The sequence below is a fragment of the Mustela lutreola genome, chromosome 1 (assembly GCF_030435805.1).
Source record: "Mustela lutreola isolate mMusLut2 chromosome 1, mMusLut2.pri, whole genome shotgun sequence".
Classification (NCBI taxonomy): Eukaryota; Metazoa; Chordata; class Mammalia; order Carnivora; family Mustelidae; genus Mustela; species Mustela lutreola.
Genome location: NC_081290.1, coordinates 275,888,961 through 275,902,278, shown reverse-complemented (window position 1 = coordinate 275,902,278; position 13,318 = coordinate 275,888,961). Strand labels below are relative to the sequence as shown.

Below are 13,318 nucleotides of genomic sequence, written 5' to 3'. Positions count from 1 at the left end.
TCTGCTTGAGATTCTCCCTCTCTCTCTGCCCCTCCCCACCAAACAAATAAATAAATCTTAAAATTAAAAAAAAAGAAAATGTATAAATTCATGGAAATATACAGCTTTATAGAAACAATCTTAAAACAAGTATGTTTATTGAAAATATAGAAAACATCAAATAGAATGTGTTGTGACATTTCTTGATTGGATTATTTGTTCTTTGGGTGTTGAGTTTGCTAAGTTCTTTATAGATTCTGGACACTAGTCCTTTATCTGATATGTCGTTTGCAAATATCTTCTCCCATTCTGTCAGTTGTCTTTTGATTTTGTTAACTGTTTCCTTTGCTGTGCAAAAGCTTTTGATCTTGATGAAATCCCAATAGTTCATTTTTTCCCTTGCTTCCCTTGCCTTTTGCGTTGTTCCTAGGAAGATGTTGCTGCGGCAGAGGTCGAAGAGGTTGCTGCCCGTGTTCTCCTCAAGGATTTTGATGGATTCCTTTTGTACATTGAGGTCCTTCATCCATTTTGAGTCTATTTTTGTGTGTGGTGTAAGGAAATGGTCCAATTTCATTTTTCTGCATGTGGCTGTCCAATTTTCCCAGCACCATTTATTGAAAAGGCTGTCTTTTTTCCATTGGACATTCTTTCCTGCTTTGTCGAAGATTAGTTGACCATAGATTTGAGGGTCTATTTCTGGGCTCTCTATTCTGTTCCATTGATCTATGTGTCTGTTTTTGTGCCAGTACCATGCTGTCTTGATGATGACAGCTTTGTAATAGAGCTTGAAGTCCGGAATTGTGATGCCACCAACGTTGGCTTTCTTTTTCAATATCCCTTTGGCTATTCGAGGTCTTTTCTGGTTCCATATAAATTTTAGCATTATTTGTTCCATTTCTTTGAAAAAGATGGATGGTACTTTGATAGGAATTGCATTAAATGTGTAGATTGCTTTAGGTAGCATAGACATTTTCACAACAATCAAGAAATGGGCAGAGGACATGAACAGACATTTCTGCAAAGAAGACATCCAGATGGCGAACAGACACATGAAAAAGTGCTCCATATCACTCGGCATCAGGGAAATACAAATCAAAACCACAATGAGATATCACCTCACACCAGTCAGAATGGCTAAAATCAACAAGTCAGGAAATGACAGATGCTGGCGAGGATGCGGAGAAAGGGGAAACCTCCTACACTGTTGGTGGGAATGCAAGCTGGTGCAGCCACTCTGGAAAACAGCATGGAGGTTCCTCAAAATGTTGAAAATAGAACTGCCCTATGACCCAGCAATTGCACTATTGGGTATTTACCCTAAAGATACAAATGTAGTGATCCAAAGGGGCACATGCACTCGAATGTTTATAGCAGCAATGTCCACAATAGCCAAACTATGGAAAGAACCTAGATGTCCATCAACAGATGAATGGATCAAGAAGATGTGGTATATATACACAATGGAATACTATGCAGCCATCAAAAGAAATGAAATCTTGCCATTTGCAACAACATGGATGGAACTAGAGCGTATCATGCTTAGCGAAATAAGTCAAGCAGAGAAAGACAACTATCATATGATCTCCCTGATATGAGGAAGTGGTGATGCAACATGGAGGCTTAAGTGGGTAGAAGAAGAATAAATGAAACAGGATGGGATTGGGAGGGAGACAAACCATAAGTGACTTTTAATCTCACAAAACAAACTGAGGGTTGCCGAGGGGAGGGGGTTTGGGAGAAGGGGTTGGGATTATGGACATTGGGGAGGGCATGTGATTTGGTGAGTGCTGTGAAGTGTGTAAACCTGGTGATTCACAGACCTGTACCCCTGGGGATAAAAATATATGTTTATAAAAAATAAAAAAAATTATTAAAAAAAAAAAAAAAAAAAAAAAAAAGAATGTGTTGTGACAGAAAGCAGAAGTGTGGTCATTGTTGTTCAACTTAGGTATAATTTACTATTTAAAAAAAATATTTATTTGATTGACAGAGAGATCACAAGTAGGCAGAGAGAGGGGGGAAGCAGGCTTCCAGCTGAGCAGAGAGCTCAATGCAGGACACTGAGATCATAACCTGAGCCAAAGACAGAGGCTTAATTCACTGAGCTACCCAGGCATCCCTATAATTTACTATTTTGACTGGAGAATTGGTGTGTACTATCTTTAAGGTTCTCTTTAAATTTTGTGATTTTAATCTTTTTTTTAAAGATTTTATTTATTTATTTGACAGACAGAGATCACAATTAGGCAGAGAGGCAGGCAGAGAGAAAGAGGAGGAAGCAGGCTTCCCGCTGAGCAGAGAGCCCAATGTGGGGCTGGATCCCCAGACCCTGGGATCATGACCTGAGCTGAAGGCAGAGGCTTAACTCACTGAGGCACCCATGCATCCAGTGATTTTAATCTTAAATGTGACAACATTGTGTATGTCCATGTACCCTTCCAAAGTCTCAGAAGAATTCTTGATGTATTTCAGTCACTTAACAAAATTTTACACCCAGATCTTCCCTAAAGAGGAAGGTAGTGAATATGGACCAGGTCATGGTGAGTTTTTGCAAATAGAAGATCAACTGGATAAAGATTTATGTCAAATGCTGAGTTTCCAAACTGGGCTCCAAACCCTCAACCTCCTGAAGTTGTATGGACATTTTAACCATGTGTTATAAAGTAAAATTAACAAAATATAACTTATTAGCTAAGGTTGTGCTGAGAGTGTGTCAAATTCATTTATATACTGATGAGAGAAACAGCTAGATAAAAAGAAGTTACAGATTTGGAGAGGATATGGAAACAGAAGGTTTATTTAGTTTGGAAACAGAAAAAGCAGCATTAAAAACATGCAAAATAAAGATTGAGGTTAGATTTCACACATCATAACATTATCATGCCCAAATCATGTATTGCAGAAGAGAACTGTGTGTCAGAATTATCCTAAATGCTAGATTTGGTGAGAATAGTCAAAAGGAACGTCATATTTAAGAAGCAAATGCTAAAGATATTTCTACAGCTGATTGCAGTCACAAACTTTAACCTTCACTGGTAGGGTCCAATACAGACACCCTACATAGGCTCATAAAATGGTACCAACAGATATTAGAAGCAGAGTGACAAGACACAAGTTTTATTTTTAAGTGGCTATGGTCAGTGATTTTTTTTTTTTCTAACATGCAAACAAAATTGTAACATACACTCTTTTCTTATTTCTTAATTTTTATGTTTCCCTTTAAAAAATGTATGTGTGTTAAATTTATCTCCTACGATAGGCTGATAACTTCATATGAGACCTATATGAAGTAGCTATCTACTATTGATCTGTTCAGATGCACAGAACATAATGTATTTGATGTGAAAATATCCCTAATTCTTACAATGATTCTTCAATGGTGAAATTTGACATTCCACCACCATCAAAAAAAAAAAGCAATGTTTTACATTTGTCTTATTTGTCACCAATTTGGCTTATAGGAAATCTTTCATGCCAATAATACATATATGAAGATATTTCTAGTGATGAGTACTAAATTAGCTTTCTGTCCATAGCATTAAAAATATACGGATCCATGTGATGATGAATGATATTAATAAGTGATCTATTTTTTTTCAATTAAAAAAAAGAAGAAATAAAAGGACTACAGAGGACTTCTATAATGGGGGACAAGGACCTCTGTGAATCACCATGTCTTTAATAAAGCAAAGAATATACTAAAAAATGTTAAATCAATTTTTAGAGCTCTAGATATCAAGCAAAGGTTAGAAACATGTGAGGAGAATTTACTCTATAAAAACTGATTTTATCAAAATAATTAGCTACTACATTCAGCTTTTCTTTATGTATGGAAGCATTTATAAGTATCTAACCACGTAAGGTGTTGTGCTATTCACTACATGAAGCACAGAAAACTTTGTACTCTCTAGACTACCAAACCTGTGTTCCTCTAGTGTGTCATATCCCATGACACATGACCCATATCATTTTTATTTCTGAATTTGACCTTCTCTTCTTGTCCTTAGATCCTTGATTCCAGGGCATTTGTGTACATTTTACAAATTTAATGTTGTTGTCACCTGTGTTTTAAACTAAGAAAATATATGTTATGCTATGCTAAACATTATTTTAAAGATTTTTATTTATTTATTTATTTGACAGACAGAGATCACAGTAGGCAGAGAGGCAGGCAGAGAGAGAGGAGGAAGCAGGCTCCCTGCCAAGCAGAGAGCCCGACGTGGGGCTTGATCCCAGGACCCTGGAATCATGACCTGAGCCGAAGGCAGAGGATTTAACCTCTGAGCCACCCAGGTGCCCCCGCTAAACATTATTTTAAATAGCGCTTTTTCATGCTGGCAAATGTTCCACTTCTGCCAACCAGAGCAATTATTTTTGCTGGCCAAAACAGTTCAAACAAAAACAGAAGTAAGCCACCATTTCTAACATAGTAAAGTTGAAAATTATAGCAACAAAAAAATTTATCTTTCTCTCCTAATAGCGTTAAAGCCCTCATGATATCATTTTCCCATCTTCAGCTTCACAATATAGAAAAACTTGAAATTCAGTATATGAGTCTTCTTGTCAAAATTCACTTTCTTTTTCTTATGTGTGTTTATGTAACTAAAAAATTCCACCTATAGCATGTGCAGAGAGAGGACCTTAAAGTGTAAACAATTTAGATGATGCATGGAATCTAGATAATTTCACTCACATTATTTGAGTTTAAGAAATGGCATTTTAATAATTTCGAACTTAGTATTCTGAGATTTTGTGCATAAATATAAACCAACTTTAAGTCTTTGAATGTCCTTGTAGGGGAATTATTCTATTCTCCAAAGATGAAGAGGCTAGGGAGAAAAGTAGAGAGGAGTGGTCAGGAGGCTACTGTTCCACAGATCATATCCATAGGGACAGCACCTTCAAGGCAGCACTGATCCAATCAGAGACAACCTAGGTTACTCTCTAAGTTACCACTCAACAGATTGTTGAGCTTAAAAATTCAACATGTCATGGAGAGAAGATGTTCTTCAATGAATAAGGAGCTATTTTCTACCAGAGCTCCACTGACCTAGCTACGTAAAGTATAAGTTTCACAAAAAAACAAGGATGGCTGGAAATTTTTCCTTGAATTATTCAAAACCAAAAGTTACATCAGATAAGACCACAGTCTCTATAAAAGAGTGACACAGTGTTTCTTTCATAAAACAAAAAGGTAGGCTTTATTTTTTTTTTAATATTTTGTTTGTTTATTTGACAGAGAGAGAGAGATCACAAGTAGGCAGGGAGGCAGGCAGAGAGAGAGGAGGAAGCAGGCTCTCCGTGGAGCAGAGAGCCCAATGTGGGGCTCGATCCCAGGACCCTGGGATCATGACCCAAGCCGAAGGCAGAGGCTTTAACCCACTGAGCCACCCAGGCACCACTAAAAAGGTAAGCTTTAATTATTTTACCCTGTTTAATAAAAAATATATTAATAAATATACCCACTGAGTTTTTTTAATACAGTTGATACACAAACACACAAATTACATTAATTATAAATGCACCACATAGTGATTCAACAACTCTATACATTGTTCTGTGCTCAGCACAAGTGTAGCTACAATCTGTCACCAACCACACCGTTCTATGAAGCCCATTAAGTTTTGATTAAGAAAATGGACCATTGAACACCACATCAAAAACTAATGATGCTCTATATGCTGGATCACTGATCATAATAAACACATAGAAAAGAAAAGAAGAGAAAAGAAAAGAAAAAAAAGGAAAGAAGGGAAAAGAAAGACAAGAAGGGAAGAAAAGAAAAGAAAATGGACCCTGACATTACATGGCTGAGTCTGAAGTCAGGTCACATCCTAGCTTCCTGACATTGGGCACATTAACTTAATCCCTGTATGCCTCTCCTTCTTTACGCAAAATGGGAGTAATAACAGTACCTACTTCATTCAGAATGTAATACATGAGCTAATACGGGGAAAGTCATTAACAGGGTGGTTAACACATAATAAATGTTCAAAACCTCACAATAATAAAAAGAATTTCAAATAATCAGGTCTCTCTACGGTCCACAGCTATTCCCATTCTTACTAACTAGCAGCAATATCTGGCAGAAACCCACTTTAATTTACTGGACTTTTATTTTCAGGTTTGTTTGTTTGTTTTTCCCCTCTCATCAGTCTCCTGTACTTTCAGCAAATAAGAAAAGCAGGCTTTGTTATAGATGTATAAGCAAAATTAAATTTCAAAGCTTAATTCAAATCCCATTTAATATATGAAAGCATCCTCAGCAATAACTTTTTCTGGCTACTTTCTTTTCTGAAATTGATCTCTTCTCTTTATTAACAATGAATGGCCTTTTGCAATTTTAAAACTTCAACTCTTTATTTACTAATATTTCTATGTTAGCATCTATCCAGCATAGAAGAGTCTACTGTGAATCTTAGTTTTCCTGTAAAATACTACCCCATACAACCTCTCCTCCCCGGATTAAGAAAGCTCTACTCCAGAGAAGTTGGAAGACGAGCAAAATTCAAAAGAAGAAAAAAATATATAAATTTAAGTCATAATGATAAACACAATGAGGAGGATACTTGTAATAGAGTCTAAGTAAAGTGATTAATACAATCCAAGCTGCTTAGTCCTCAAGACAGCTCCCTGGGTTTCATGTTATCTTTATAGCATATACTTTCCAACAAGGAAAAATGAACTCTGGTCATATAACTAAGGACATATTGCCAGAATATACCTAATTTCTGTTGTAAGTCACTCAACATGAGATTGTTTGGTCAGTGAATTTGAATCTAGTTGGATGCAACATGACTGCTGAGATCAGTAGGAAAACTTCGTTTTGCCATTACCTGTGAAGAAATATTTAAAAAGCATTCACCCATGCAAGAAATTGATTAGCTATTGGGATATGAAACTGAGGAGCACACGAGGACCTTTTTGTTCCTGGGATATGCTTTACTATTTTTACTTAAAAGTGAAAATCACAAAATGATTTCTCTGATACCTTAAAATCTAATGAAGTACTAGATTAGATACCATATTCATAAGAAATTGACTGGTGCTCCCAGAACACCTTGTAATTCTCTCTTCATAGACCATGCATTTTCCCAGCCATCTGTAAACTCTGTAAAGATGGAAACTGAGCTCATTTATTTGTCATGAGTGTCCTTAGTCTACTTTGTAGTGAAGACGCTCAGTATTTATCCTTAATAAACCACACATTTAGGATCAGTGAGAAGAAGGAAATATAAAGTAGGCATTGCATATTATTTTGGTCATCTGGGATCTGTCACAGGTGAAAGGAATCAGGTCTTAAAAGAAAGGGCGGCCATATGGTGGAGGAAGGAAGGCAAATTTGGACCCTGGGAAACTGACAAAGAGACTTCAAAACCCATGGCAATCTGGGTTTCAGAGTATGTGACAATCTGTGAAAAAGGTCACAGGTTAGCCTTAATGAAGATTAGATGGAGGTCACAAAAAGGAATATAGGGTCTAAGGTGCACTGCGTGGCAAAGAGACCTAACTTAGGCGGACGAAAAATGTTTGATTCTTGAAAGAGCTGGCTGGGATCTACCTACTCTGCATTTAGGCCTGTGATTCCTGGTGGTTAGTCAACTGTAGGTATTTAGAACACACTTGGCCCTTGAACAACACGGGCTTGAACGTCATTGGTCCACTCTACTCAGATATTTACAGTACACACCATAATTGTTTTCTCTTCCTTATGATTTTCTTGGCAACATTTTCTTTTCTCTGTCTTACTTCATTGCATGAATGCAGTAGATGATGCATATAACATTTAAAACATATACAAAAAATGAGTTAATCGATTATTGATGTTAGCAATTAAATTTTGAGGGAGTCAAAAGTTATATGCAGACTTTTGACTGCCTGGAGAGGGATTGGTGCATTCGTTGCTCAAGGGTCAACTGGATATTTTATATTCATAATACACTCTACTTATTCACCAGAAGCTGTAATGTATACTACAAAATGTATATCAATTGACATGTTCATAATACATATTTAAATGAATAATATAGTGTATATCAATAATATGTATTATATATATTCAGCAACTCAGAGATAAGAAAGGGTACACAAAAATGGATTTCCATTTTGTCTGGCATCAGGTATATGAACCCTAAGATCAAATTCTTTTGCTTAATTTATTTTTCCTTTTCCTTATTTAATTATCCTATAAAGACCCTAAACTTATCTAATTGTTCCTAAAGTCATACCGTTTTTTTTTTTTTTTAACGATTTATTTATTGGGGCACCTGGGTGGCTCAGTGGGTTAAAGCCTCTGCCTTCGGCTCAGGTCATGATCCCAGGGTCCTGGGATCGAGCCCCGCATGGGGCTCTCTGCTCAGCAGGGAGCCTGCTTCTCTTTCTCTCTCTGCCTGCCTCTCTACCTACCTGTGATCTCTGTCTGTCAAATAAATAAATAAAATCTTTAAAAAAAAAAGATGTATTTATTTGCCAGAGAAATAGAGAGGGAGAGAGAGAGAGAGATTGAGAGGTAGAGAAGGAAAGGGCAGGGGAAGTAGCAGGCAGAGGGAGAGGCAGGCTCCCTGCTGAATAAGGACCCCAATGTGGGACTTGATCCCAGGACCCTGGGATCATGACCTGAGCCAAAGGCAGACGCTCAACCGACTGGGCCACCCAGGCTTCCCCAAAGTCATACCATTTAGAATATAAGCAGAATTACTAAGATTTGGGGGGCCATGGTAGGTTTAAGGACATATTATAGTCAAATCTTAGATAATTAATTTTACATTCTAAATCTTACATAATTTATTTTATATTCTAAACATATGACTTGCTATGATGCATCATGCATGATTTCTAATATAACAGTGTATGATATCTTAAATGAAATAGTTTTCTATCATGGACACTGGACAATATTCCCTATTTTCCTGATCAGAGTCTCAGTCTCTTTCCCAGATAATGAGCATCCCATGCTGGTCTGAGCTGGGCCTGGCTATGCATTCTTACTGACCACCTTGACCTGTGGTTATGTGAGATGCAGGTCACAGGGGAAACATCAAACCAAACATAAAATAATCAAATTTTCGGTTGCAACAATGTGGATAGAACTAGAGGCTATTATGCTAAGCAAATTAAGTCACTCAGAGAAAGACAATTATCATATGATCCCACTGATATGTGGAATTTTAGAAATAAGGCAGAGGATCACAGGAAAAGAGAGGAAAAATGAAACCAGGTGAAACCAGAGAGGTAGGCAAACTGTAAGAGACTCTTCAACTTAGGAAACAAAATGAGGGTTGCTGGAGGATTTGGGGGTGGGAGGGATGGCGTGATTGGGTGATGGACATTGTGGAGGGTATGTGCTATGATGAGTGCTGTGAATTGTGTAAAACTGATGAATCACAGGCCTGTAGCCCTGAAACAAATAATACATTATAGGTTAATTAAAAAATAAAAAAGATGATAGGTAGAAATACATACAAGTGCATTAGATACCTGATTGACAAGGAAGGAGACACATTTCTCATTAGAGAATGTCCTGTATTAACTAACACAGGAGAATAGGCTATTTGACATGTTTTGTTTTTGTTTTGTTATTGTCTGTTTTGGTGTGTTGTTCATTTGTATATACTATTAATATTAGCAGGAAGATTAGAGTTGATTACTTTCTGTTTTTATCTACTGGAATTTAGGGTATTATGTTTGAAATTTATTATCAAAAATTCAAAACAAAATAAAAAAAAGCAAAAAAGTTGAATATCTATCCTTTGTCAGTGGATTTGAAATCGTCTATTTAATATGTCCCATTCTGCAACTGAGCCCAGCAATTGAAGTGAATTCTAAGCCTCAAAATCATTTTGTTTATAGATGGAATCCACAGAACAAAATCCTCTGCAAGGGAATCAGACTCCATTAATGGATTTCATCCTGCTTGGCTTTTCTGATGTTCCTGACCTCCAAGAATTTCTTTTTGGAGTGTTTTTGATCATGTATGTGATTATTCTGATGGGAAATAGCCTCATTATCATAATAACCAAGGTCGATCCCTCCCTCCAGACTCCCATGTATTTTTTCCTTAGGAACTTTTCTTTCTTGGAAATATGCTATGTGTCAGTCACTGCCCCCAGATTATTAACAGATCTTTGGAGACCAAATAGAAGTATTTCCATTCTGGCCTGTGCTACTCAAATGTATTTCTTTCTGGTGTTTGGATTCACTGAGTGCCTCATTCTGACCACAATGGCTTACGACAGGTATGTTGCTATTTGCAACCCCTTACGCTACCCTCTCATCATGAACAACAGGCTCTGCATCCAACTGGCAGTTAGCTGCTGGGTCACTGGAATTCCAGTACACATAGGGTTCACCTACCTGATCTTCTCTCTACCCTTCTGCAGGTCTAATCATTTGAATCACTTCTTCTGTGACATACCTCCAGTACTTAAGCTTGCCTGTGGGGATACTTTTATGATTGAGATGTTGGTTTATGCCATTGCTCTTCTAGTGGTCACTATTCCTTTTATGTTGATTCTTGGATCTTATGGGAAAATAATCTCAACCATCCTGAAGTTGCCATCAGCCGCTGGGCGAGCCAAGGCATTCTCCACTTGTTCCTCACATCTCATGGTTGTGCTTTTGTTCTTTGGATCAGCCACCACAACGTATTTGAGCCCCAAGTCCAGTAATTTAACAGGAACAGACAAGTTTCTTTCTCTTTTTTACACCATTGTGACGCCAACGTTCAACCCCATGATATATTGTCTGAGAAACAAAGATGTTATGGTGGCACTCAAAAAATTCCTACTGAAATGGATTGTACTATGACTTGGAAATGGATTGTACTATAACTCAAAAACAAAACTTTATAAAACTTGTTTCTTATTTATCACAGTCCCCATATACTCATGCTGGTGCTTCTCTAATTTTTGCTACAACTCTTAATTCTTTTATATAAGTGCTATCATTCTTTTTATCTCCTGTGAAATAAATTTGGCTGTTATTTTTAAATATTAAATGAATTTTAAATTTAATTTCCGGTATTGAAATAGTGAAAATAACACATAGAGGTTATTAAAAGTTGCTATTGTTGCTCTTTTTTAGGATTATTCATTTTTATATCTCCAGCCCTGACATACTATATGAAAAATAACAGACATCTAATTAACTTTGTTAGATTGAAAGGATGATTAATAACAAAGGCTAAACTACTGATATTTTATCTGCTCATGAACAACAATTGCATTAGAATCATCAGGTGGCGTCACATAAAGAAAGGAAGGATATGAATCTAATAGCAGTGAGTAGGGTTGATGTGTTACAGAATTGATTTTTATTGGTGATTCATCAGCGAATTCCCTAAAACTAAATTCACATATGAAAAAGGGGGGCACATTATCTCTCTGTTCCAGAATCCAGTCTTAGTCTACAATACTAGCTAATCCCCTATAATTTTATTATGTTAATTAGGAGACTTGGTTGTAAATTCAATATAGATATATAGATTGTAAATGTATATAGAGGACACAAGTGGGGGCAGATAAAAGTATTTGAGTCATTGAAACAAATTTTTTGTAGAATGTTTGTTCTGGGCTGTGTAAGTTACTTGTCTTACCTCTTCCTCCCTTCTTGAAAGAGAAATCAGCAATTTCCCTTCTTTCTCTCTTTCTTTCTCTTTCTTTCTTTCTTTCTCAGAGGAGGCTCTCCACTGAGCAGGGAGCCCCAAGCAGGACTCAATCCCAGGACTCTGGGGATTATGACCTGTGCTGAAGGCAGCCACTTTAGGGACTGAGCCACCCAGGTACCCCTCTTTTCCTTTCTTTAAAATAAATTTTATAGTGTCTTAATGACAAAGAAATAACTGTGCAGAAAGACAGGAAAGAGTAAATTTGAACATTAAAGAAACAAAATCTGGGACGCCTGAGTGGCTTAGTTAGTTAAGCATCTGCCTTTGGCTCAGGTCATGATCTCAGAGTCCTAGGATCCAGCCCCGCATCTGGCTCTCTGCTCAGTGGGGGGGTCTGTTTCTCCCTCTTCCTCTCCCTCTGTGATCTCACTCGCCTCTCACTTTCTCTCAGATAAATAAATACAATCTTTTAAAAAGATAAAAAAAGAAAGAAACAAAATTTTATAAAACAGTACCATTCCACAACCCATTTCTTCTACAAGATCCTGAATTTTGTAAACTTCTGGCACCAATGATTCTAGGCCCTTGGGTACTCCCACCAGGATTCCCATCATATTCTTTTCAAAATAAAGAGTACCTTTACTCCCCTCCACCTTCTGCTTCCCCCTGCTACATTTATCATCAGAGTCCTGTAGAAGGAAGAGAGAGTACATATAACACAACTTCTCTGCAATTTTCCCCGGCATAAAACCTCAACTTAAAATAGAAAAATGAAAAAAAAAAACCATATATATTAAGAAATAATTATCAAGGTCATAATAGTGTTCAATTGTAACAAAAAACGTTATCTCTGAGAAAGAAAAAAACATATCCTAAGAAAATAGATCTTAGAGATGTTCTTAACTTCCATGTGAAAGTGCTAACAAAACAAAACAAATATCAGAGGACCTTTCATTTTTATTTTTTATCAATGTCAACTCTAGAACTGCCTCCTCCCCCAATAAGATTGGAGTTGTCTATCATGTTTGGAATATTAAAATTCTGCAAGATGTTTATAGCCGCAGAAGAAAGGATGGGTATCGGGGTGCACAGAGCTGGTATTCTAAACTTTGCATTCAGTCAATATATGAACATCAGAATTTCATTTCTTTCTAAAATGTGTGGCTTTACCATGTTGTTGTATTAGACACTACGTATGGAATACCAGTCTGAGAAGGTTGAAAGAAATAGGAATATTCTAGAAAAGCTATTGAAAAGAGCAAAACCCGTGTGGGGTCTGGAGAATGTCTCTAGTCCTATGAATGCCATGGAGAAAGGTGGGGTTTCTAGCTTCAGCCTGACTTCCTGAATGAGGAGACCAGCCTGACCAGAGGGGAGTCCCAGGTGAGGATGAGCTCTTTAGCTGCAAATTTTGGGGCAGACAGAACATTAACTTATAGGCATTTTTTTATCTCAACTGACTCCGCAGAGCAAGTAGTACTAATCTGAAGCATTTGAACTGAGAAAGGCCTTTAAAATTTTCTGATGGAATATGTCAAAGCAAGTCAGGAGGTTGTGGTCATTTATCTTTGGAATACCTCTTGTGAAGGCAACATTTAGAACATGTTTCTGGAGTGAAGTCGGGAACTCTCTGGACATGGTGTCCTACCAAGCTTCCTGTACAGGCACACCTCTCTTTAGGTCCTTTGCTTTGTTGGGCTTCTCAAGGCACTGCCTTTATACCAGTTGAAGGTT

The 13,318-nt window shown here is 37.1% G+C and overlaps 1 protein-coding gene across 1 annotated transcript; it reads left to right on the top strand.

The window, feature by feature from the left end:
* The first annotated feature begins 9,828 nt into the window (after nt 1-9,828).
* Nucleotides 9,829-10,785, top strand: LOC131822619 (olfactory receptor 10AG1-like). Its single transcript, XM_059158906.1, has one exon. The coding sequence runs from the start codon at nt 9,829-9,831 to the stop codon at nt 10,783-10,785; it is 957 nt and encodes a 318-aa protein (XP_059014889.1).
* The last annotated feature ends 2,533 nt before the right edge of the window (nt 10,786-13,318 follow it).